This window comes from Rhopalosiphum padi, chromosome 1, assembly GCF_020882245.1.
Source record: "Rhopalosiphum padi isolate XX-2018 chromosome 1, ASM2088224v1, whole genome shotgun sequence".
NCBI classification, from domain to species: domain Eukaryota; kingdom Metazoa; phylum Arthropoda; class Insecta; order Hemiptera; family Aphididae; genus Rhopalosiphum; species Rhopalosiphum padi.
In genome coordinates this window covers 42818815-42846483 of record NC_083597.1, presented here as the reverse complement: position 1 = coordinate 42846483, position 27669 = coordinate 42818815, and the positions used below count along the sequence as shown (strand labels likewise).

General features: G+C 27.2%; 1 protein-coding gene across 3 annotated transcripts in view; it reads right to left on the bottom strand.

The window, feature by feature from the left end:
- The window catches only part of LOC132932358 (acetylcholine receptor subunit alpha-type acr-16-like), a 190671-nt gene extending 164252 nt beyond the window's left edge, over positions 1–26419 (bottom strand). For all 3 annotated transcript variants that reach the window (XM_060998703.1, XM_060998704.1, XM_060998705.1), the window contains exon 1: positions 25522–26419. In XM_060998703.1, the coding sequence (XP_060854686.1) occupies positions 25522–25624 (103 nt within the window). In that variant the 5' untranslated portion in view covers positions 25625–26419. The remainder of the gene's footprint in view (positions 1–25521) is intronic.
- Between the last annotated feature and the right edge of the window lie 1250 nt (positions 26420–27669).

Sequence of the window (27669 nt, the reverse complement as noted above, 5' to 3'; positions counted from 1 at the left end):
ATATAAACTCTCAGCGCAAGATACGTGTTTATCGTCGATGAAAATAAACTCGAATGTTTCACGCTTATACTACTACAACTGCAGCGGTCGTGTGTAGGTAGGTCTGCGATTATTTACAGTTGCCGAGCTATAACAAGTCGTAATTGGACGACGAATAGTTTTTCGAATCGTTCTGTGTAATATTATCTCAGTTCTATGATTTGAAAATACTGTTTTTGAATTTGTATCTGCCGTGAAAATTCCGAAATTAGTATTGCGATTGTTTCGAGGAAAATTATTAAAATCGGAAAACAAATTAGCAAATCTGCAGGTTTGTGATTTCTAAGTTATTTCTTTCACAAACTCGACATTTAATAATAGGTAATCGTTATGACGTACACGACTTTACATAATAGTGTAGTAACGGTAAAAAATTAACAATTTTACAAAATAAATTATTGCATAATTAATATATACAATTATGTTCAGCGCTACTCTAAAGTTTTGTAATAATATGCTCCATCTGCTGTTCTGATCAACTTATGAGCATAGATTAGTTATTTGATGTAGGTTGAAGTTGTATTCACGCGAGGAAAAAAACGTCAATTGAAAAGTTCAAAAGTTTCTGAAACAAGTTTTTGAACGTAATAAATTGCATTATTGTGTAACATTTAAAATGCGTGGGAAGGTGAAACGAGTTACTGATAATTGCACTTATCAGTATGAGATTTAAACCACTCACAAGATTCTCTAAATATCTGTGTAGTGATGAATGATAAAATGTATCTGCAAGCCATGTAAACCGTGGTTAATTTATTTGCATTTTTAATGTCAAAGTTATTTGAAGTTTTTTCATTATTTTATCCAAATTATTTCGAAATTAATGCATTATTCACTGAGTGTAACATTTTCTGGCCATTTTGTATAATACAATAATTATTAATTCTGTTTATTTTTTACTTAATGCGTACATCTCTCATAATTTTATCATTACGTTGTTTTTAATTTGTATCATTAAAATACAAGTTGATTCAATTAAAAGCAGTATTCCCTAGAATGTAATTGTTTTTTGGAAACAATACCAAAACAAAATTATTAATTTAATAATTAATACACATGCATAATACGAAATAGTCACTAATTAATTGTCAATTGATTAAATGAGAATATTACAATACGGTTGTATGTTCTTTAGATATATAATATTAACAACAATTTGAAATCGTTTGGATTCAATCACTATTTTATTTATTTTCAATACACCATATTATAATGGTATTGTCACAGAAAAAAAACGAAACAATAGGCGAAACAACGTAGAAAATATTGATTGAATTGCAATCTAAACAAACAATAAAAATTATTTATTCCAATCTCATTATTGAGAGATAGTATACCTGTAGGCTGTAGGCGTATAGCAAAAATATAAATTCATTCTGTCTTGAAAATAAATTTTAAAATAAAATTGTATTTTAGAATTTATTTACTTATAAAAAACTCTGATGATTGCGATTGTGAGTACAAATAAAATACATTAAAAATGATTATACTATAAAATAATTGTTACAAAATATACCTCTCGGAATAATCAATACAATCACATATTATTATTTATTATATTATATTAAATATTTATTATATCAACTTACCAAACGAACAACAATCTAGTATTTGCATACTATATACGTGTATTGTTTTATAGTTTTATAACAATAAAAACAATTGTTACAAGTTTATGTCAGAACTATGATAAAAATTTTATTTTTGAAATATACACTGTAGGTACGGTATTATTTTTACGAGAGAATAAACAATATATTTAACTCCACTCTAACCAACGTTTTTATAAAATATTAATTTAAATTTTTCTTTAATAATTTTAATAACTAACTTATCGACATTTTATTTTATTAAAAAAAAAAAAAATCACAAGTCAAACTATATTTTAGATGATTTATGTTGATCAATAATAATAATAATAATAATATAATATAAATTGACTGATTTTACTTTAGTGTATTTTTTTAAGGTTACATATAGCGTTGTCCATACAATTTTTCGAATAAATCTGTCATGCATCTATCAACATAAACGTACCTATATTGATTTTATTTTTTTATGATAGTGTGCTTTGAGCATAAAAGTCTATTGAAATTTACCTCGGGGAGATTTTATAACCCATAAAATATATACCTGCTACTACTACCGTGTTTATGAGTATATACCTATATTAATCTAATAAAGTAAAAGAACATCGCCTAACGAAAACTTGAACATTTTTTATTTTAAATGTTGACATTAGAGATATGTTGGGCATTTAATTTACGAAAGAACTACTTTATTGAGTTATATTAAAACATTTTATATTTCTGTAAATTAATTTTATCGAACCTTGATACTCCCACCGCTTTTTCATCGACCGTATTGTATTGTTCTCGCATTATATTTTAACGTTAAAATAGTGTGACGTTTAAATTACTGTCAGAACCCCTCCACGAAAAAAATGACAAGTAATATCTTTTATAATATTTAAATAGTTAATTGTAATAAAAATGTTGAATAAATAAAAAATATATACACCTCTATTGTTTGTATATAAACTATATAGACATTTGACCTGTGTTATATGTGGCGGACAATACGACGTCATCCATTATATTATGCAGTACGTACTGCGTGATGTCGTATTTATCTTGCCGTGAAAAAAATTCCTTAGAATCTTATTTCGTTAAAATCGAGGAAGATCGAGCCTTTTTCGTACTGGTAGCGAACAAATCAAACGCATTTCTCGAAAACTGTCCCGAACATTTCCAGAGTACTTTTTTACTAAGCGCGTATTTTTATATCAGACGACAAAAAGTCTCGACGGCATCTCACGCACCGGGTGTTCCGCGTCGCAGCTTGTATGCCCTCGGGTCGGTTTTCAGCCCATATATAGCTAAATCGATTTCATCCTAAACCAACCAATTACTTTCGAGACAGCGTTAAAAAATACTTAAGACCGTTGTCCAAAAAGAAGTAAAATACGTTTAAAAAAACTATAGCTTGTACGTGAGGAAAAATTATTCAACCATTGTAGCGGCGTGGGGTGTTAAAATACTGCAGTATACCTTTAAGTATAATGTATACACACACACACAAATAGTATTAGTGTGATTCATCAACCGTGCTCGCCCCCTATTTCGACCTTTAATTTTACATTTCCTTAAATTCAAATTGTTGAAACTTTTTAGTATATTTACCACGATGTTTTGTGTTTTATATTATGTATAAACATACCATCTATGTTATAATAATACAATACTTTAATATAAACACACATTTTAATGATTAAAATGGTTAGATTTTTCATTTAAATTTACATCAATATTTTCAAAAAATAATAATCTGCAATGCATAATAAAATAAAGTAGTCTTTATGCGACAAAAATAATAATTCGTGTTGCTAATTGCTATAGGAAACTATTATCTTTGGGAGGTCTTTAGGTTATTACTTATTTGGTATAATACTTCTATATTGAAAAAAGTCTAGTATCAGAATTTAAAAAATACTTATTATTGCAATTTTTGTGGGACTAAGTGTAGGTACTTGGTAACTCATACAGTATATATTACGTATTATTGATATAATGTTAGGATTCCAGTGATTCCAGTGATTTATTATACTCGATTTAAACATTATAATATATATTGTTACTGCTTTATACCGATCGATTTTACAGGCAACGATTCGCAGCAAAACCTTCACTTATATTACAAGTTTACGTCGTACAATATTTTCAACGTTAATGAAAAAAAATGTGTGTGTGTGTGTGTGTATATATGTGTGATTGTCGTAAACTTTTGTTTTATTAACGTGGTGCGTATAATAGTAGTTACCAAAACTCTGATGAAATAGAACGCTTAATCGGTAACTGCAGTAAAGTTCGTTGACATCAAATTGATGGTATTTATTACAGAAACTATATATATGATGTATATTATGCTTGGTCAAAGTTTTGTTTGAACTTAACAGCTAAGAACTATTGCTGGACATATGCGTAGATTATAATGTATAGATAGGTACACACAGGCAATTTTGGCAAAATATATATTCCAATACAAAATAATTTATCATTTACATGTTCTAATATATTATTTTTTTCATTACATGACGCCAAATCAATTTTATTTTATAATTCCACGGAATAAATTATAAAGATCTCCTTTAAGTAATAATATCTATAGATTTATATTAAAAAGTACTGATACAAGTTGAAATACGCGCACCGGGTTTCATACTTAAATCAAATGTTTGTCAATCATCTAATTTATAAACATTGTATAGTATCTATCATTTAATACATACTCGTAAATTTCCTTCATACGTTTTGAATTTGTGATAGGTAAACACTTTATTATTCTCGTTGGAAAATTAAATCGTACAAAATTGTCTTCACTGAACTAATAATACAAGATAATTACATTACTTATACATTGTATTACATAATATGATATGGACATATTATTGTGTACTACATAAAAATATATTATTAGAATAAATGCTTGTTAAACAACTAAGAATACGTTTTATTCGCAGTTATAGCATATCATATAGTAAAAAATATTAGTTAAATAATTACTTTATTCATTTATTTTTAACGATTTTTTTTTTTTATTGTTTTATTTCCTTAATAATCAAATTTGTATTTACCGAAAATTTAAAAAAGGTTAATACTGAATATTTAATCAAAATATCATCTTTTTTACTGTTCTTAAATAAAAATAATAATTATAGATCAAACTTCAAAGTTGACAAAGACATGAATAACAAAAAAAAAAATTATTATTTTACACTGAGAAAATGTAGACGATTTTTTGTGATTATTTAATATATATATACATAAAGAGCAAGGAATAAGACCGTTTTTAGAAAAATACAAGAGACAAAAAAAAAGTAATATGGCAAGCATTGCTTTTACAACAATAGTTCTTTTACCAATTTCAAAGTCTAAAATACTTAATATTATATAGCAGTTATATTGTGTACAACATAGTTATATTATATCTAAATATATTGCATTTAATTTTTTTTTACAATTTATTTTTCAAACACAAAATATTATTTTCACGTTACTAATAGAAAAATATTATTAAAAAAAGTAAATTAAGTAATATTTTAGAATTGTTTTAACTATTAAGCTATTATATTATCTAAACCTTCATCTAACGAATGTATATAAAAAAAAATATTTATACTTTAAACGTTATTATTTGTCATTATATTTTTCTGAATTATTATTATCATTATTCATCACGGAAAAACATACAATGACAAAACAAAGTCATTTAGTTAATTTAACCAACTGTTATCGAGTAAATAATATACAATTTGTAGAATGCATTATAAAACTCGCTTATGCACTAATTATCTGGTAATTTTAGGTATACAGGTTAGGTATTATAATACTACACGTAGATAAGTCATAATCTTCAAAGATGTTTACGCAACAGCAATCAAATGAGTACAGAGCATATTTTTCACGGCTGTGTGTAGATGTGTGTGTGTGCTCACGCGTGCGTATATTTATGGTTACCTGCCAGATACCCTGGAGTCATGTATTAAAGGTAGATAAATGGCGATGAAAATAATATTATTAATTAATAGTGTACCTTTTCTTACAAATATTTGAATAGTGAAGAATACAAAATACCAATGGAAATTATAATAGATTTAAAATTACTATTTAGAATATTATTATTAAGATTATACTACAAAATATGAAATATATCATATTTTTAAATTTTATTATATACCTAATATTATAAAATACATTTTATAATTATTTTTCCAATTTTAAACATTAATGTTTCATATACGTATAAAATATATAATAGTTACATATTTATAAATTTATACTACAAGTATTTTTAGAACAATTATTTGTAATACTCGAGAAGGTAATTAAGATATTGTCAATTATTTTTGATTGGATGAATAAATATTTATTTTAATATTATTCAATTAGAAAATGTTATTCATAAAAATATGCGGTTGAGGAATTTTTTCTACACAATCATATATATTTTTTTTATTACAAAACCAACACGGATCAGGGTTTTTATATACATTTTAATTGGATATTCATTTATACTGCGAAAAGTTGATTTTATTTTACAAATGTAAATAGGTACCTACCTAAATATTTATTAAAATAAATTAATATATGGGTATTCAAACACTAAAACATGACATTTAAAAATGATTAAGTAAATATAAAAAAAAATTCAAGAAAAAAATTTTAAATCTAAAAACAATTGACTATTAGATTCAATTATTGTTTTGAAGTAGAATATTAAAACTAAAGTATTATCTTTATATCTATTGTATGTTAAGTGAATAGGTCCTAGTATTTAGGACCGGTGGTCCAAAAAAATGGCGGTTTTGAGAATGATGTCAGAAATTGGATTATATTTGAATGGATAAAGTGGAAAAATACGTCAGGTGTTAAGTGTTATAACAGGATGACGTTGAAAATAAAAGGTAGGTATTATTATAAAGTAGCCAATGTTGTATAAATCGAAATATGGAGTGTTAGGCAATAATACCGAACAGATGATGAGTGTTGCAAATATTACAAATATGAGAATTCTAGAGTAGATTATTGGATTGGCTAAAGGTAGAATTATAAATAGATTCATTAGGGGTCGCGCAGAAGTGGCATCAATTGTTGACAGAATGAAGGAGTATAGGTTAAGATTAAGAGTATAGGTCACATAATGAGGAGAGATGAGTGGGAAATATAAAAAATGACAATTAAATTAATATAAAAATAAAGAGAAGGAGATGTAAACCGAAGTAGAGATGGATAGATAGAATAGAGAATGAAACAAAAAAACCTATGAAAGTTTAATAGATATGATACGATATAGTCCTACGGAAATGCAGGATAAGCATCCGCGTAGCCAGAATTTTTTTGATGAGGTCATTTTAATTTTATATTCAAATATCACTTGAGAAGAAGGTACAAATACTTTCCATTGTAATAATTAATTTTCATAATAATAATTTTAAATATCAAATAGAAATTTACTAATATACTATCAAAAATATTTTTTATATATCTAAATTGTATGATTTACTATATTAAATATATTATTAACATAAAACGGCTGACGGAAAAAACATTGAAACACCTAATATACTGCCTGGCTATACCACTGAGGATCAGAATTACTAAACCTATATAATTGAAAGTGAAGGGCAAATAAAAAATTATTTTCAAATCTATTATTTTTTAGTAGAAACTTAGATACGTTTTTAATACATATGGGACATCTTCAAAAAAATAAAATCGATTGAAACGCTATGTGCTGGTGTTAATTTTACTATCGTTATACTATGTAACTTTGTTTTTATTTTTTTATAGTCACAATATTGACAACCTAGTATTTTTTTATATTTTGATCACGTAAGTATACCAGCTATAAACAATTAGGTTCAATTTCTTCATTGTATTATTTTTTGTATATTTTCTATTTTTGAGAACATCAAATAGTTTTTTTTTTGTTTTATAATTTTTAAATACATTTTTGGCATTTGTATATGACAATATTGGTGAATAATAATGTCGAGCGAATTACAAGTTTGATAAAATGTTCAGGTTGTTCAGAATTCCAAGAATATAATTGACGTTTCAATGAGAAAGTTATAGTGATTTAAGTATAATTTAATTTTTAGCCTAAGTGAAGTTTTTTTCGGTCGAGTCAACTTGGATAAACGTTTTTTTTTTTTTTACTTGACGTTTACTATACAATTTTAAAAAGTATCTAAGTAATTTTATTTTTTGTTGTGAGTGTCGTGTAATGAACAGAATAATTTATAACAAACACGTAATCTACATTGGATAACTATTTACAAATTTTCTGTTTTTTAAAACTAAAATCGATAATTTTTCGGATGTATATTAAATATTAATAAAGTAATATACCATTTTTTTTTTTTTTATTTCATATATCAGCTTTATATAGTGGGTATCATTAAAACCAAAATATAAATAATATATTAATATATCATATATTATAAAAAAAAAATATTTTAAATTGAGGCTAGTAACGTTGGCTATACAGTGGACACACATAACTAAGTTAGTTCAATATTGGTTAGTGTACTACATACTAAAATTAAATTAATATGCATTTACAATCATAATAATTAAAATTTAATGTAATATCTAAAATAACAGTTTTTATGAATTATAAATTATAATGAGGTACTGTAGTAACATTTTTATAGTAATTGTATTATAATATAAATAATTACTCAAATTATTTGAATCTTAGTGTAAGTTTTAAATCTCGTACAACAAACTTATCTACTATTTTATTCAATTAGCCATATTATACGATATACCTACAACCTGCTTTTAATAATATGGATTCTGAAAAACAGTTTACCCTCTAACAGTCACAATGATCATCTTTCGAATAGATATTACTTTGGTATTACTATAATCTTATACAATGTCATTTATGAAAAAAAATTACGATTACAATATGTTATATATTTATAATGGATAATCTAAGTAGAGCCATTCGTATAGATAAATAATATCATCATAATATAGTGAACATAAATACAAAGTGAGCGAAATTGGAATTTTTTTATTTTAGATAGATAGTGCATCATTTATATAGGGTATTTGTAACTTTGTTTAGCGTATTATTGTTATTTGTTTCGTAGAAAATATGAATCAACTGTTTTATATAGTCATAAATATCGATTGAAATGTTATCTACTTTGAACTTTGAGATGTAATTTTTTTTCTCAAAAAATTCTACTGAAAATTATGGAAAACTTAATGAAAAAAAATATTATGAAATTGAAATAAACATGACGATTTAAATTCAAACATTTTCAGTTTTTTTTATTATTATTAAAAAAAAAAAAAGTAAATACGCAATTTAGTATTAATAGCTAAAAAATGTAACTTAATTATTGAGATTGGTATTTATTATGTAGGTAGACTATTAAATTAATAATAAATTGATAGTAGGTAGTTTTAAACCTTAAACATACAATTGATGATATATAGACATATAGTTAGGTATCATTATAATCTTTGAATAAATTATGGTGAACTTTCAATATATTGTGGTGACCACATTTTAAGTTAAACAGTATTAAGTTTAATCAACAATTAAATATATATATAAAGAGAAAGAGAGAGAGAGAGAGAGAGAGATATTATAATACTATAAATAACATTTATTAAATTACTGGGTTACTGGATATAATAATAATTTTATTTGTAAAATGTTCAACAATGTAAGTGTCCGTAACCGGTTTTGAATTTCCTATAGTAAACCCATATGGCAATTAAAGAATGAATGTTTTTCTATTGGAGTTAAATGAACAAATTATTTATTTACTAATTCGTTTAACATTTAAAATATATTTATAATTTTATAATATGTCAAACTTACAATGACCAAAAATTTATAAACATTGTAAGTTTATATCTATTCGCATTATACAGTGTTTTTACTTTTTTTGGGATTTAAGTGCTTTTTATCCTCTCTATTTTATGCTAAGTCAGACCTTTGCTATAATTCCATAATCCTAGTATTTATGAAAAACCTTCTCATAAAAACACTGAGACAATAAAATATTTGTGACTGAATTACAAAGCACTTATTTTATAAAGGTATCATTTTTTTTTTTACTTTCTAGCGATTGCATTTTAATTTACTAAATTACTATTTTGTATTAAAAATAAAATGTTTTATGGTATATAGTTTCAATTTTATTTTTATTAAAAAAGCAATAAAAATTATAAAAATGTAAAGATATTGTAAGTTTTCATTGTAGTAGATGAACAGATTTATCAATGATTGATTAATCGTAATTTTATAATATCAATAACTATATTTCGTATATTATATAAATAGTATATATGAATTTATTATTTGTATACAATAATTATTGGATATGTAATTATAAAAATACATTCAAGTATAAATAAATAAATTATTATATATATTTAAATGATTTAATTAATTTAAATTTTTATTGGCTTAAACTTTGGCTTTGACAAATAGATCATAAGACTTATAGGTACCATAAATTTTTAAAAATTATTACGATTATTTATAATATGCTTACCTTACATAGTTAAAATTAAAGATTTAAATTTAATAACTTAAAGGTAAAAATATTGATACATATTTATAATAAAATAAATGTTTTATGTGTAATATAATACATTTTAGTAGAAATAATATATTAAAATATGTATTAATATTTTTTTAATATTATATATTTTATAAAGCATATAACTATAGTAAATATAATATTTTTATTTGATTGAAAAATGTAATAGCGGTTTTTAATTTTTCGGATTTGGTTCCTAGTTTTTATATATTTATTTATTTTTACAATGTTATAAATAATAAATATGTAATATAGGTAAATTGAAGCATATATACAATTACAACAAACAATATGGATGCGCATTAAAATAATTGTATTATTTGAAAAAAGTGTGAACATATAGTATTGTACAAAATATACTGATCGATACATTTAACTTATTATTAAAAGTGATCGTGGAGCATTTAAGTTTGCTAAAGGTCAATGTTTAAATATCATATGTCATTAAGTATTGCACGATAAATACAAACATAAATGTAAAAATATATTTCGTGATATTAATGCTGACATTTAACCTTCAATATCGTTAACACATTGTGGATCATGATTCGTGAGTCGTGACATAGCGATCGAGAGTCATCTAATATTACGGCGCAATTGTTTAGTCCCAGGTGGGAATTTGATAGTTATAACAACGTTGTGTTCTTTATATCCACTTCAAAGTGTCAGATTTTCCTAGCCGGATAACAAGTATTGTAAATAATATACCATGTATAGACAAAAACAATCATAATGATTTGTTGATGATAGTCATATTATTAAATAATAATATCCATTTAGTTATTAATATTTCCGTTTCTTGAGATTTTGGATGTCTGATGATTTTATTTTTATTTGTAAATTTAGCCAACGTTAAAAGCGAATAATTGTTTATTTGTTTCATCTTAGATCATTATTTATTCTCCCCGTCACACCCACGCCTCTCTATATATATATATATATATACGTCACGGTATGTGTGTTTTACTCTACAGAACGTACTTATCCTAATTTAACGACTCTCATAAAAATGGGGACGATTGTTATTTAGAGCTTTTAGCCCGACTGAAACTTTGTAATCAGATAAACGACTATTTCCCCGTCTACCTTGCAACTCCTTTACCGCAATACCCTGCGGAGTAACAGCCGGAACGCAGATGTATTGGGGTGTTTACATAAGTATTTAACGCCCGTGGAAATTAGATGGCTTTGAAAAACGCATACCATCGTCGTTTGCGCTTCAATTTAAAACATACCTGGTTTGACTTACGCAGAACTACGCGTATAATATCGTCAAGATTATGAACTGTTTTGATATCGATGAGTAATGGTCACGGCTTTAGTAAAATTATTTACGATGGTTCCCATAGTCTACACGTATTGCATTGCTACGTTGTTTCGTTTATTTAATATTGAGTAGTTCTATTCTTTTAATTTGTATTTTTTATACAATTTTACTAATTGTGTATATATTTGCATTTGTTTTTTTTTTTTTTAAATATTATTTATATTTGTAAATGTAATAATGCAATTATAAATAAATACATACATACATATTTTGTATGCATTTATTCTCGATCTATCTTATACATTAATGTACAGAGTTTGTAAAACATCATAATATTATATTATATTATATTACATACTAGGTAATGAAAATATTGGCATAAAATAATATTGAATTATGATTTTAATTAGAAATAATTTTGTATACTCTTGAAAATATGGCAATTTACATTTTATTTCATTTTCTCGACTACTTAATTTTAAATAAAAAACTTTTTTTAACCAAAGGTTTAGTAGGGATATTTATTCACAGCATGTATATTAAAAAATAACATTAATTATAATATAGTGAACCATTAAATATTAGGGTAAAGTTTATATTCATTATTTTAATTTATTTCATTTTATTTTTCTATACTTGACATTCATATGATATAACTTAAATAAATCAAAATATTGAAAAAATGTAGTTTGCTTAGATGTATAATATAAAATATTAAATTTTATATAAAGTAATTTGTACAATATTAACAAAATAAAAATACGATTATATTATATCAATTATATAATGTTGAATTTTGTCAATATTAAAGGTGAGTTTATTTCAAAATAAAGATTTTAAATAATAGTGCTTTATAACACATATTTTATCAAAAGACAAATAAAAAAAAAATAATAATTAATTTGTATAATGTTAGAACGAAATACAAAATAATCATAAAAATAGATACAAATAGTTCTCATTTTTGTTTAAAATGAACTAACTGCTGCGTAAACTTTTATAGGCATTTTATGTTATGTTATAAAACTTTAAATGTTATGATTTCATAATATTTTTGATATACACATTATGTTATGTGTAATTTTTAACAAGTTAATAGTTTATCAACTTTGGCTCAATTTTTTGAAAATAATTTATGAAATTTAGAGACAAAAGCATTAATCTTGATCTACTTATATTTTTTCTAATTAATTTGTTTTCACAATAATATTGTAGTGTACTTTTTTTTGTTCAATTTAGTTGAATATGTTTGACTTTTTTTCCAGTTTAGACGATTTTTAATTTTTTCATATTTTTTTTCTAAGAGCGAAATCTTTAGTATGTAACTATAAATGTTAAGCAGTTAACGTAAATTGGAACGGTTTATTTGAATGCAGTAATGTATAAAATTGCAATACAATTTTTAAAAAGTTTGATAAAATATACTAGTTACATATTACTGTTATTCATTGCTAAAGTATTTTACGAAGAACTTATAGTAATGTTAAATTTTAACTATCCAAGTTTATTACATAACTACATATGTCTTACAACTTATACCATAAAAACAATTATAGTTTAAACCACTAGATTAATTACACAGGAAGATAAAAACTGCATATTAGTCCAGTTTGTTTTCTCTACATGCATAAACTTCTCCATAAACAAACAGTAGAAATAATTTTAACTGTTTCAGTTTACAGAAATTATTGTAGTTATCTTCTAGTTTTAAATTATTAACAACTCAATAAGCAAACTATTTATGAAAAATCAAAAAAAAAATATTAAAAAGTATAATATTTTTAAAATATATTTATCATGTACATCTATAATCGTATTATAATTAGGTGCTAAATTGAATAAACAAAATACAATTCATCTAGTCGGTCACTTATTATGTTATTTTAATATAATTTTTTTTTTATACTTTAAAATTAAAAATAATGTCCAATACAAAAAAAAAAATATTAACAAAAATTCTAGTTTTTAGCTTTTTTCACTTTTATTTTCATAGTAGAAATTATTTACAGCATTTTCCATCACATTTCTCGTATTCTCGTATTTTATTGCCTTTTGTTTACGACTTACAAAGCCTGTTGAATACATCAACGTTATGATTGAATTTCGTTTTTTTTTTTATTAAATAAATTGGAAAACATTTAATATGCCAACATCGAAGTGGAAATGAAAATCAAACGTTCCATGCTATTAAAAATCTACAGCAGCCAGTGAATTGAACAGTATTATTATAATATTTACGGTCGCAATAACTTGGGTTTAATATTTGATATGTATATAAATAGTATATACCTGCACGGACACGCAACGTAATAAAACGAATGTTTTATCGGTAATAGCGTAAATATAATATTAACATTTATATAATATATATCATACTACATTCATATTTTAAAATATATCTTAAGACTTCCAGTAGAAACTCATTTACACACAATGGATTTTTTTCAGCGGGGGTAATTGTGTCAATAATGATTTTCCTTAAAATGATACCTTTACTTATTAGTGATAATTATATTTTGTAGAAATAAATGTTCGTGTTGGAAGACATATTTGCGGGGGATGGGGGGGGGTGGAGAAGAACCTACAAAGATTTGTAATTCATTAACTCCTCCCCCGCATGAGCCATTTATTATATTATAATATCATTGTGCAACGCGTCGATCGAACTTATTCCGTCTAAGCCAGCCGTTGATAGCCGGTTTTAATACTCTCCGATTCGATAGACCAACCCATCAATAGCTGTTGGCATCCGTGTTGTTCGGATTAGTTGCTGGTGGTGGTGATCGTTAAACACGTTTCGATTTTACGACCCTCCCCGCCAACACTGCCCCATCGGCGGCGGGATGCAAATCGAAAATACGTGTTACCGATAACGGTCGGATGCAGTGTTTGCTATGGCCCTGCGTATATACTGTTATGATAGCTTTATTACGTAATGGCGTAATTGTAACCTTTCCGAATAATAGAAAACTATATTACGTTTTAACTAATTCGGTGGCGTATAATAATCGACGTACACATGCAGTCCTTTGCGCGTTCTACCGCACACGGTTGTCCGGTCGTGTGTAAACATAATGCCGTGCAGTCATAGCAATATAGGTAGGTACTCGTATTATGGTATACCTATAATTGTTTCAACATCATTATACACATTGTTGTGTTACATAAATAATGACAATGGCAATGGCTATAATACAGCGCGATGTGTTATAATATTAATGTTATTAGACCATGGTATGTACCTATAATTCTATATACACATACAACATATTGTATAGGTAAATAGGTAGTTTGTAAAATTACTATAATGATATCATGGTTATCAGTTTACCACCGACCATATAGCAAATAAGGAACTAAATAAATATTATCCCCTTGTGTTTCAACAGAAAATTTTCGTGAGAAACGTTAGCTACCCACTCACCTACACACATACAAAATCCATAACATTCCATTATGAATTTTCTAGAAAATTGATGCTTATATTTTAGTATTATTTAAAATTATAATTATAATTTTAATTTGATTCTCTTGTTCCAGATTTAAAAAATATTGTAGACTGCAATGATTAATAACATACATATATCTAAAAATAAACCCGAAATAACTAGGTCCTACACAGTGTTTAATTAGCAATTTCATTGTGAACATGTTTTTTATATAGTTTTGTATTTTAATAAATTATACATATACGGTTGCGGTAAATAGTTGAAATAAATTTTATATTATATTGGTTGATAAATGGTAAGTATAAATCAATTTCCAAATGTTATTTGCTTATCTACACTAATAAATTATTGATGGAAAATCAAATATTTTCTTACTTAAAATGTATTGCCTAAAACATCCGTTATATATTGCTGTCTGCTACACAATAATATAAAGTAATAGTAGATTAGTTTGGACGAATATTGTTAATTCTTATAGGTACCTAGTACATACATACACTCAAGACTCAACGATTGTACAGCTAAAATGCAATTGTAAATGTCTTTGTCATATTATCTAGTTTCAGTAATAATTATAACCGTTTTATCACTCAATTTTTTATTTATCAAAATGTAATATTATGTTTATGAAAAATTAGATAAATTTAAAAATAAAATGACGATAGTATTATTATAATAACTGAAAATTAAATACTTACAACATAAACCTGGGATTGGTGATGCTCTTTATTAGAACATCCAATTTATTTATAAGAATAATCTAATAAGTAGTTAATATTCAATATTTTAATTATTAAAATTAATATATCACAATGCAAATTTATCGTTTTTTTGTTTTTTTTTTTAAATTTATTATTTAACAATAATTACTAATAAAATTTTAACATGTTGCTTACTGAGTTGTTTACTTATTTACTTAAATATAACGTATAGTATTTAAAGTGACTAATTAAGTATTATTAATTTCATTACAGTTATTCATCGTTAATACAACATTCTAAGCTACTGACTATACGCAGTCATTAAAACCTTATATATTTGATCAAGTTATTTCAATTTAAAGTTTTACTTTCAAAGAAACAGCCAAATCTAATACGTAGTAGTCACTAGTTAGTTATATAGTAACTATTAAGTATCAATATATATAATATATAATAGTTTATAATAGTTTTAAATTAAACAAATATTACTATGCATGCAATACGCCCAATACGGGATAGGTGTTATGTGTATAGTTTACAACATTAAGTTATCTTGAAATAAATCTGTGAATTTTTTTTTATAAACAATGCATTTTTTATTATTTTAAATAAGCCTATCATAGTTTTATTAATTTTATTTTTGTAAAACAATATTCGCAAAAATAATTTGTATATAAAATTATGTATAGAAAATCACGTCGTATTGCCAAGTTATAACTTGCTTATAACAATCCTAAATACCAAGACACATTTGACAACTAATGTCAGTATATTTAGCTTTACTTTTGATAGTATGTTATAAATTATAACTATCAGCAATAATTAAAATACAAATATAATTATATTTTATTTTTCAACCATCACACGTAAATTTATTATGTGAATCAATAATAAATAATTAAAACTATATTGATGGGCAATGTATTTTAGCTATTTAATTATAACAATTAATAAAATAAATTCAATAAAATATTGAAATTACATTATCATAACAATTAGAATATATTAAATATTCCATGATTATTCAGAAGAACCAAGCACTTGTTATTTAAAGTGAACCATAAACAATTGTTAGGTATTTTCCGAATATTTCTGTTGGTGTGTAAACGTATATAATACAGCTACAGTTGTCGATGTCATACACATTTATCAGATTCAAAACACCTGTAAATTGTTCTCACAATATATTAAATATAGTTCGTGTGATTGGATTCGATTTGTTATTTTAACATCGCACTGATGTATTTCATTAAATTAACCGTAAATCGTAACAATTATAAATACTATATAAGAACAATGGATACAATATAGGTGATACATTTGATCGAATTACATCGAATAAAGTAAATAAGTATGAACCAGTAATCATAAAATACATAGTATATGTATACATAAAAAATAGCTGTAGTTTATATTATATTTTAATTTTGAAAGATGTATTTTTGGTTTGAACCAAAAAGTAATTTTCATACAAACATCAACCTTTAATTAAAATTAACTATTCTCAAATAATACTATATGTTCCATTAAAGTAAAATTAAAATTATAACTTTTGAAATACATATATTAATTTATTTGGTGTGAAGTAGAATATTTTGAAACTATGTAAAATAATAAATTAATGATAAATAATGATATACACCTTCTATCAATGGTTCTAAAATAAATACCAATGTAGTTAGTATGTTTCAATTTGCATCACCTAAACCGTAAGCACAGCGTTCAAATTATAATTGGCTACTATAATACTTATATGAAAATATGAAATAATTTCGTAGATGTATAACAATAAATATAATAATATAATATTTTAATGTTAATAAACAACAATTAATACTTATGACAGCAAATAATATAGTTTTAATAATAAAATAGTTTCACGATGTATTAAAAATAAAATCATGTCTAGATCGCTTCCACAAGTCCTTCTGAATTACTGTTACTGTACGATAAAAAGTAAGTTTTTGTATAATATTTAAAAAAAGTATAGGTATACTAAGAAATAACTGTGGACGGGTAGATATATAGACATAATAAAATAGGTAAGTAACATGTAACAAAGAATCATACATTCATATAACTGTTATAGCGACTTCCACTGTGATGATTAACTTCTTACTCAAAATTTAAAATTTTTTTTTAAAATTTTAATAGCCAAAAAAAGATTATTTAATAAAAGTTTTACTATTATAACTTGAAAGTAATTCTACCTAATGTAGTATGCAAGCAACACATTGATTTTGTTAAAAGTTTAACAAAACGCTTCTTATGCGTCGTATAAAATAACTGAAGAACTGATTAAACTTGTTAAATTAAACATGATTTAAGTTATCATTATTTATTTTTTATTTAGTAACAAATGGTTGTTTATTCATTGAAAGATAATGTTTAGAATAGTATACAATATAATATCATTATATATTATGAAGTTTTCAAATGGTAACGTAAATATTAATAAGTATAATGATTATACAGTTGATTTGTAATTTTTTTTAAATTTTGATATTTTTAATATTTGAAATATAAATGCACTTTTTAATTACAATAATAGTAGAATATGATTTTTAAGTTTAATTATTAATTAATAATTATACTTAAATATGTTCTTAAGATTAAGACTAATTATTTTTAAAAGTATTGATAAAACAAAAAATCGTACATATACAATTTAAAGTGAACAGATTTATTTTTTTAATCACGATGTAAATTTAATAATAACAGAATACATTTATTTAAGCGTTCGAAATAATATTGTGAGAGAGACCTCAACCAACCACAACAAAATATGTTCGTACTTAAATGACTTCAATATAATATGTTGGTTGGTCACAATCAAGGTCTATATACGCCACAAGGACTTAGCTAGGGTTTAGTTAGACCGAAATGTCATAAATAGTATGAGCCCTCACATTAGTATGGCGGTGGATGAAATTGACAAAACTAATCGACATGTCGTAGTAATCCTGACCTGAATAATATATCGACAGTCCATTATAGTACTCCACAGAAAAAATAATTTTTCAATCCCTCTTCAACCGCGTTGAATATTTATAATTCAAAATGTATATACTGTGTAGAAACATTGTACCTAGAGCTGAGGCTATTTTACTGTCAAGATAGATTGGTCAAGGGTTTTCTATGGAATTTATATAAACGTCTTACTGAATTGAGAACTATTTATTATGGTACTGTTCTAGGAAAGTAACACAACAGAATAATATGCTTTTGTCCTGTTCCGCCGACAATTAATACCTAATACTTAAAACTTTGATATATTATATTATTATACGGTATTTATTACTGTATTATAAAATCCATGAAACGACTTTACATTTAGTTGAAACTTAAATATTATACATTAGTAAAATAATTTTAATTATTGTGTTCCGGTAAATTAAATACAATTTTAGAAAATTCGATTAGGTCAAATAAATATTTACACTTTATGCCTCATGGTTCACAATTAGTGACTTACAACAGTAAAATGTTAGATAAATAATATTGTTCATTGTTTGCCTATAGTAAATTGTGCATATATCTGTAGGTTACCATTGTATATTTTATGCAAATATCAAATGTGACTTTAATATATTTTATAGCACAAGCAAAGTAGCTTAACTTAATTTTTCAAAAACTACTCAATAATTGTTGTCAAATATTGAATGATAAACATATAAACTATACAAGCAAAATATTAGAGAGTATTGATCCGATACATTATTTAATTGATTCAGATGCAAATGAAAGCATTTGATCACGTATGCATTCAGCGAGTGAATTTAAATAAATTACATGATAATTCAATTTTTAATTAATGATACATCACGATTTATAATGAATAACAATTTTCAATAGCGATACTGCACCACAAAGGTTATTAAATAATTATGTCAATAATATTTTATTAATAAACCTATTATAAATTAATAATATTTCATTGAAGTAAATATATATTTTAAACATAAATAAAAACGATAATTAATATTACTTAATAAAAATAATAATAATAATAATAAATCATATTATAATATTAAAAAATAAATTTAACAAAAATAGTTTATCTAACAATATTTGTAGTAATTTATTTTTATTTTTATTTTAACACCTACATTATTTTATTTGTTGGTAGGTACTTTAAATTATTTTCATCTATATGATAATGAAAATACCAAATGCGATTAGACAATTGCATGTCTTTAAACAATACAAGAAGTATCCACCTAAATATAAAAGCTGAAAATCAGAAAGAATTTAAGAGCGTACTTGACAGTAATATATTGTTTGTCTCGGTTCAAAAGTCAGACTTGTTGCCATCTTCGAGTGGTACACGCAGTGAAATAGAAAACAAAGTGCATGACGAATTATTTTTAAAGTAATTTTAATTTTATTCATAATTATTTTAAAAAATATGGTTGAAACGAAGCTTTTATAAATAATATTTTCTGATTTCATTAATATAAATTAGTATGAGTTATCATGAATTTATAATTTTGTGCGTAGATTTTATAATAAAACATCTGAGAAAGATACAAAATGTATTGATAACATAAACGTTTTATCATAATATTAAACTCATTCCTATTTATAATAAAGACTTATAATATATTATATATTTTAAATTAATAAAGTTATACATACTAAGAGCATAGTTATTTCAAGAATAATAGTTAAATTTCATACAATTAAACAATTGCGTACAAATCGGCTAACAATCAATCAAAGATTATTCAGTTAGATATACATTACACATAAAATATAAGCAACCTAATAAATTAAAAATTGAATGATAACTTATAAAAATACAGAACATATAGGACAAAATATTTACATGATGAATGATATTAACGTTTGATTTTGTTAAAAAGTAATGGTATTTTTTTATTATTATAACCATCCAAAATGTATAATGTATAATATTATGTTAAATTGTTAACAACATCATTTTAATAATAGAATTTCTTTTTTAAAATTTTAAATGAAGATCAAGTGATTTGTAAATGAACATAATTAAACAAACTACATCTCTTAAAATCTATACTGAATTTATATATTTTTATTTTAACGATTCGAATAACTTCACAAATAAATTCTAATGGGAGTTAATAACTTTTTATTTAATTGCATGTACAGTTTTTAAAGTTGACATTTGAGTTGCATAATTTTTTTCCTTGATTATTACTGGCCGTTTGACATATTGTTTACAATATAATGTGACATAGCACTTTAAACAGTACTTTAAACATTTAGAAAACTTTTAAAAAAAGATTAAGTATATAATTTTACTTCAATTATATTAAGTACATAGAATACATGTTAAAACAAAAAATGTAAGTTATTTTATTGGTTTTGCATATTACTATTATTATTTCCAGTAACATACCCGGATTTTGTTTTTTTTTTTGTGGCGATGGTGGGGGGGGTTGTTTAAACAATTTTGAATTTAATTTATATTCTTATTTATTTAAATGATTCGTTTAATTATTAATTTTTAAAAAATTCAGTGGATCCTGACCCAATTGACCACTCTACGTGCAAGTTCGATAATATCAGTTTTTAGTTTTTAATTTTATTTAATACCATATTTCAGATTTTCGTATACCAGAAGTTATATAAAACTTTTAATTTAATACTATTTATTTATTATAGATATATTATTCTATTTAAAAAGGAAATATTTAATTTAACATCTTTAGTTTCAAGTAGCACTGTGTTACTGATTTAATTGTATTATGCAAATAAACATTTAAACTGTACAAAAATACCTGTAAAGTCCACATAAAGAAATGTAATATTTGCATAATATTTACTTCAACTGTCTATAACCTGTATGCGCGTTATGTGTACGTGCCATAAGAAATGCATCGTTACATGTATTCAATTGAGGTAAGCATTATATCTACAACAATATTAATATCAAAAAAGAAAATGTTATTTTATATTAATGTTCGTATATACTCTAATAATACTATTAAAAATGTGTGAAATATTTATATTTTACAACTCTACGCATATAAAATCTTGATAATAAATCATTTTAATTTATAGTAAAATTAATTCCGTGTATCAAAATATATCATACTAAATTAAAGTTATAAGATATAAAAATTCAAATGTTTAGATTGTATTTTAAAATCGAAACTCTCACTTAAATATTGTAATAAGATAAAAATCTAAGTTCATAATTCCCTGTACAATATTGATTGAAAACAAAACATAAGGCAACCAAATACGATAAAGTAATTTTAACAATATCTTTGCCTTTTTTTTTAAATTAAACTTTTCTTGGAATTGTTTTTTTCAAATTTCATCATTGTGAATAATGCCATTATTATTAATTTAAATAACAAAACACTATACACCATTACAACAACAGAGGTGATTAAAAATACATAAATGTCCAGTATACAAATTGCTGACCAGAAAATTTTTTAATTTGTATTGTAAATCGCATTTGAGATAATTTAGACGTTCCTCAATTATAAACCTTTTAACGCTGGCCACGGCAAATAGATGTTTATACAATAAAAATAAAAATAATCTTTTAGTACTTATATAGTACAATAATGTTGAAAAATGAATAATGATATAATTTATAATAAGAGACATTCAGATTATTAGACAAATGGATGCGAAGTTATGAATTTTAATTGTATGCATAATTGTTTTGTTAAATAATAATAATACATACTAACAAATAAACAATAATTTGATACTAATTGTTTTTGAACCTTATTTAAAGTATCTAGTTGGAAATGTATTTTTAACTCTAGTATTCAGAGAGTTATATACAATAATATATAAATTAGTAATATTATGTACCCTGAACTTATTTTAGAAAAACTGAAGTCAAATCAAACTTTTTTTTTTAATTGAATAAACTCGAACTTAACCGAACTATTTAAATTTTATATCAAACTCAACCAGAACTTTTTAAAAATCTATAAAAACTTTAAAAATATTAAGACGTAAATATTAATATTTATGACGAAAATATAATATAACATAAATTCGCCTTAAAAAATTCCACAGTAATTGGTTTAATTTTTGAACAAAACATCGGACGTTAGGTCTGTTTAATAAATTTATAATTTTCAGTTCTATTTGGTTCGAAAATCAAATAGTTCATAATATTGTTAGTTTATAATATAATAATTAAATAAATCCTGATGTTCAGTATTTGTTAAGATCATAAGTATAATATTAAATATGAAATTAATTCTATAAACTTAAGTTATGCTCTTTGTAGATATAGGTCTTGGGTGTTGAGAAAACGACTGTACCATTGTACAGCTAGTGCCATTAGGAATAATATGTGACGCTAGGTAGAATTAACAACCGTTAATTAATTATTAGATCTTTCAAAAATCAAAACATCAAATAGATTTTAAAAGTTATTCTACAATTGTTATTAGTAAGTTATCACGTATACCGTAAACTATTATAAAAATGTATGTGATACAGTTACTTATTGACATATTATCTTCATGTTGCCATTAATGAGAAAATGTTTTAGTGACAAAATTGGTTTTTATAATTTAAGTAATTTAACCTAAACCTAATAAAACTTAAGAGTTTAAACAATAAATATAACATATATTTTGAAAATGTTTTCAATAGCACCAATTATTATTGAATGTATGTAAAATACAAATTGATAAAGATAATAATTACCCCACGCATCAGAATTCAAAATTTATAATTATTGGTTGATATAAATTCAATTAACAAAACTTTTTGAATATTTCGATTCTGGCATTTTACAGAATATGTACTGTCATTGATTATATTTGATTCAACTTGTAATAAAAATACTCGAGTTTCGTTAAAACCAATTAAATTCGGATGAAGTTTATCATGACTATTCAACTGGAATATTTTGGACTAAATTAATTATTATATTTTGAATTTCTACAGTGATTTTAACTACCTATTGTATTTTGCGTGTCATCTTAAATGCAGCAAACGTTCAAAGACAAACATGTCGACTAACACTCTACCTGGTATATAACAGTTATATATCTATACGGAGAACAAACATATTTCCATTAAAATGTGATTTGTTTTACAATAAACTCGCAGCTGAAATCGAAAAACCTTGGCGTATTGAAGTACTTATATTATACTGTTGATAAATCCCGTAGTAAATTGTGTATTCGAGAAATAGAAAATTACAATATTCGATTTATTAAAAGTTGATGGCGACCGGCTCAGTTCGTTGGCTACATCTGTCATTCAACAATTCGAATTCAATAGTTATTCGATAATTGATTTCGTACGAGTCCTAGATAACTCGCAGCTGAACCGTATACATAGTATACCGATAGTAAATTATTCTTCCGTAGAACGCGGCGTCGGCGTAAAATTGTGACAGGAATAGTTAACGAATTGCATTGTTCGTTTTTATAGAATTACACATCCAACGAAAGTCAAACGAAATAATTTAATTCGGAAACTAATTTCACGGAAAAACTGACGATCGATTGCATTATCATTTTATACCGTTGTTGCTGTATTTATTTAATCCGCGATGAGTCGTCTCTGAACATAACATATTATATAGTCGTCGTTGCTGCTGTCTATATTATTATAGACTATAAAATATAATATTGTTCGAGTACGAAACATCCGGCGATACGTGATTGTCGACACACGCATACCGCTTATAATGATATTATAATCGCGTTATAGCCGATCACGGTGTAACGGCGCGTATTTTATCTATTATTCACAACTGCTCGAATGTAACTATTATTATTATTATTATTATTATTTAAGTATCAGCTACAAGGTATCCTCTTATAAAAATGTATACCTAAGGTTATTAATATTTGATTAATTAATATATGTTGATGTTTTTATGTTTTTTAAAGAAATTAGTTTATACATATCTGGAGCCGATCGAATCGTATAGACGTTTAGGAATGCGGAATCGAGTCTTTGAACAGTGTACCGTCGATGGGTTTGACTATCATTGCGTACATTTGATGTTGCGCATAACACAGCTTTAGACTTTCGAGAACAGTTGAAAGCCTCGTGTGACCAATTACGAGGCTGCTTAGTGTAACTTATTCCTTATGGTCTAAACACTTTAAACTAATGGCGCTAGGCGGCCAGGGTAAACGGAGTGTTTCATTTCTCTTAATTTCTTTTCTGCGCCACAGCCGCCGTTCAGCGTTGCGTACGTCGAGATAGGTATATATAGTGTATTCATCTAAGCTCGTGCGTATAATGCTACGTCGAGCGAGAAAAATAAAACAAAAATATCCGCGGTTCGGGCGCAGTGCAACGGGACGGAATACAAAACGAACCTACGATAATATAGTGGTGGTTGCGTGTCAATAATATAGATACGAGTGTTTTACACCCCCCCCCCCCCCCCAACAGACTACCGGGTAACGCGGTTTTCGGTTTTTATAAATATTCAGCGGAACTCGTCGCCGCGGAGACGGGAAAAACGTCTACTGCGGTAGGTGTATATAAGATAAACACAAATATCGTGCGAAAGACTTGATCGGTTTCGCGGCGGTGTTATTGTGTTTCAAAGAAAAAAACAACACTACCTACGTGTTGAATGTGTGTATATAACCACCACCGCCCGTGGATTTGGAGGAACACGAGGAATAAGGCTGAAGAGGTGGTGGTGGTGGCGGCGGCGGTATTATAAAAAATAATAATATACACACACACACACACACACACTTGTACAGTGCAGTTGTATTATAGCTCTACTAGTTGCTGTTTAAAAATGTAACAGTTCCATCGGCCGGCGATATGACGACGCGCCGCCGTCTACCGCATACGACCGATAACGTATATTATACACGTACAACAGACACGTCGGCGCTATAGATAACGACGAACACGAGACGACTCGCGTCTCTGTGCTGTGGCGGGGTGGTGGTGGTGGTGGTGGGTATCAGCAATATTTCTCACCTTTTATTTTCACGGCCGTCAACAGGAATAGCACGACGACGATCTTTGACGAGGACGACGTCAACGAGAACGACGAGGAGGACGATGACGGCGACGACGACATCGCGCGTGTGGACGGTGCGCGCGCGGCCAGAACCGACGACGACGACGATCACGCTGGGACGCGGTGACCACTTCGCGGAGGGACGACCACCGGCACGGGACGAACGGACCGTTGGACGGACCGCCGGCGACACGGCCACCAGTTGCACCGAATCATCGCCGGCATCGCTACCGCGGCTTCTGGCTGTTGTGGCGGCGTCTCTCAGCGTACGGCGACGGCCGCAGTAGCGACGGCGGTGGTGGTGGTGTTGATGGTGGTGGTCACTAACAACGCTGTCCGTCGTGGGATCGACGACGCAGACGGCTCGCGGCGGCGGCAGTACCGGCCACCCATTACCGGCACCGGTGTATCTGTGGTACACGCGGCGACGCGGCGGTGGTAGTGCGACAATATTCTCTATATAATGTCGTTTTGCTGCGAGCGACGCGGAAGAAGAAAAGAGAAAATGTGCTACAATATCACGACGCAGACGGTGAACGTTGGCGACGGAGTATATGGGTAGGTGCTGTGCGCGCGTACAGGTATTACACGCGCCGAACGACGTGCAATATAAATTTGCGCGGGTCCCGAGAAGATGAGCGACGGAGTGAAGAGAGTGGGCGAGGAGGAGAAACGGTGAAAAAGACTTCAAAAGAAACCGAACACCTATATATGTATATACGGTCGAGGATCTGGACCGGCGAGCGAGAAGACGACTACGACGACGACAGTGGACGAGCGGACGTCGGCCGCGACGAACGACGACGAACAACGGTGGTGGTGACGGCTCACACACGACTAGCCGCCGGGACAGCGACGGAGGCTGATGGTCCTTATTCTTTGCGCGGGCGCGCGTGTCAGGCCTTTGGGTGTGCGCGGTGCGCGCGTGCGGCGGTGCGCCAGTGGTGCGCGGTGCCCACGGTCCCGATGCGCTGCCGCAGCCGCCGGTGCTCGTCTAGCGATAGCGAGCGACCCACGACGCCGACCCGCCGACCCACACACACACACCCGCGCGCGCGGGCGCACGTTCACACACACACACACACACACACACACCCACGCAGAGGGGTGGTGGGTGCCACGGTATATGGTACCGACGACGCACACACCGCCTTTAGCTGGCTGCCTGGCTGGACGTCCGTCTGTCCGTTCATCCGTCGGTCCGTTAGATGTGCCCACCGCGGTGATATCATACACACACTACATATTGTACATATATACTTTATCGCGTCCTTATATGTGTGTGTGTGTGTGTGTGTGTGTGTATAGTAAGTAGTGGCCACCACCTCCACACACACCCGTTCCACAGATCAATGCTGCCGCCGCCGCGAGAGCGAGCGCCACCACTTCGCTTTTTCAAATGGCACGGCAGGATTATAAAATAAAAAATAATGAAATAAACACGCGTTTACCCATATAATATATACGTATATGTACAGCATGTCGACGTGGCCGGATCTATCTAATAGTTAAAATTAGGGGCTTTTAATAATAGTGTAGTTCAAATATTTAATTCTCCAATGCTAGTTTACCCCTATGGCGGCGGACTGACCGTTGTATATATATCACTCGTATTGAAATTGAAAACGGGTTATTAAAAATAACGACGGACGAGTATATACCGCTCGACTGTACAATAGGTTTAGAGTGGGCCACTGTAATGGATGTGTCAAATTTTAATTCAATGATGTTATATCATTGTATACGAAAAACGATTATGACCATAGACTTTATATGTTATACGTAAAAAGCATAATACGTACTCATAATTTTATAAATGAAATTAATAACAATTTATGAGCAACTTTTTATTATTGACCATGCAAAAACTTTTGAAATACAATAATTGAAAAAAAAAACATTTTACTATACTATATAAACAAATTAATAAAATTCATAATATTTTTGAAATTATACCATAACATATAAAAAAATTATAATATAAACATTTATTAACAATTTAAAATATCTATTGTTATTTGTTTTTATTACAGTAAAATGAGAGAATCGTTTCATAAGATATTTTTATTGTATGCATGAATATCATATTTTTAAAAATGTAAACT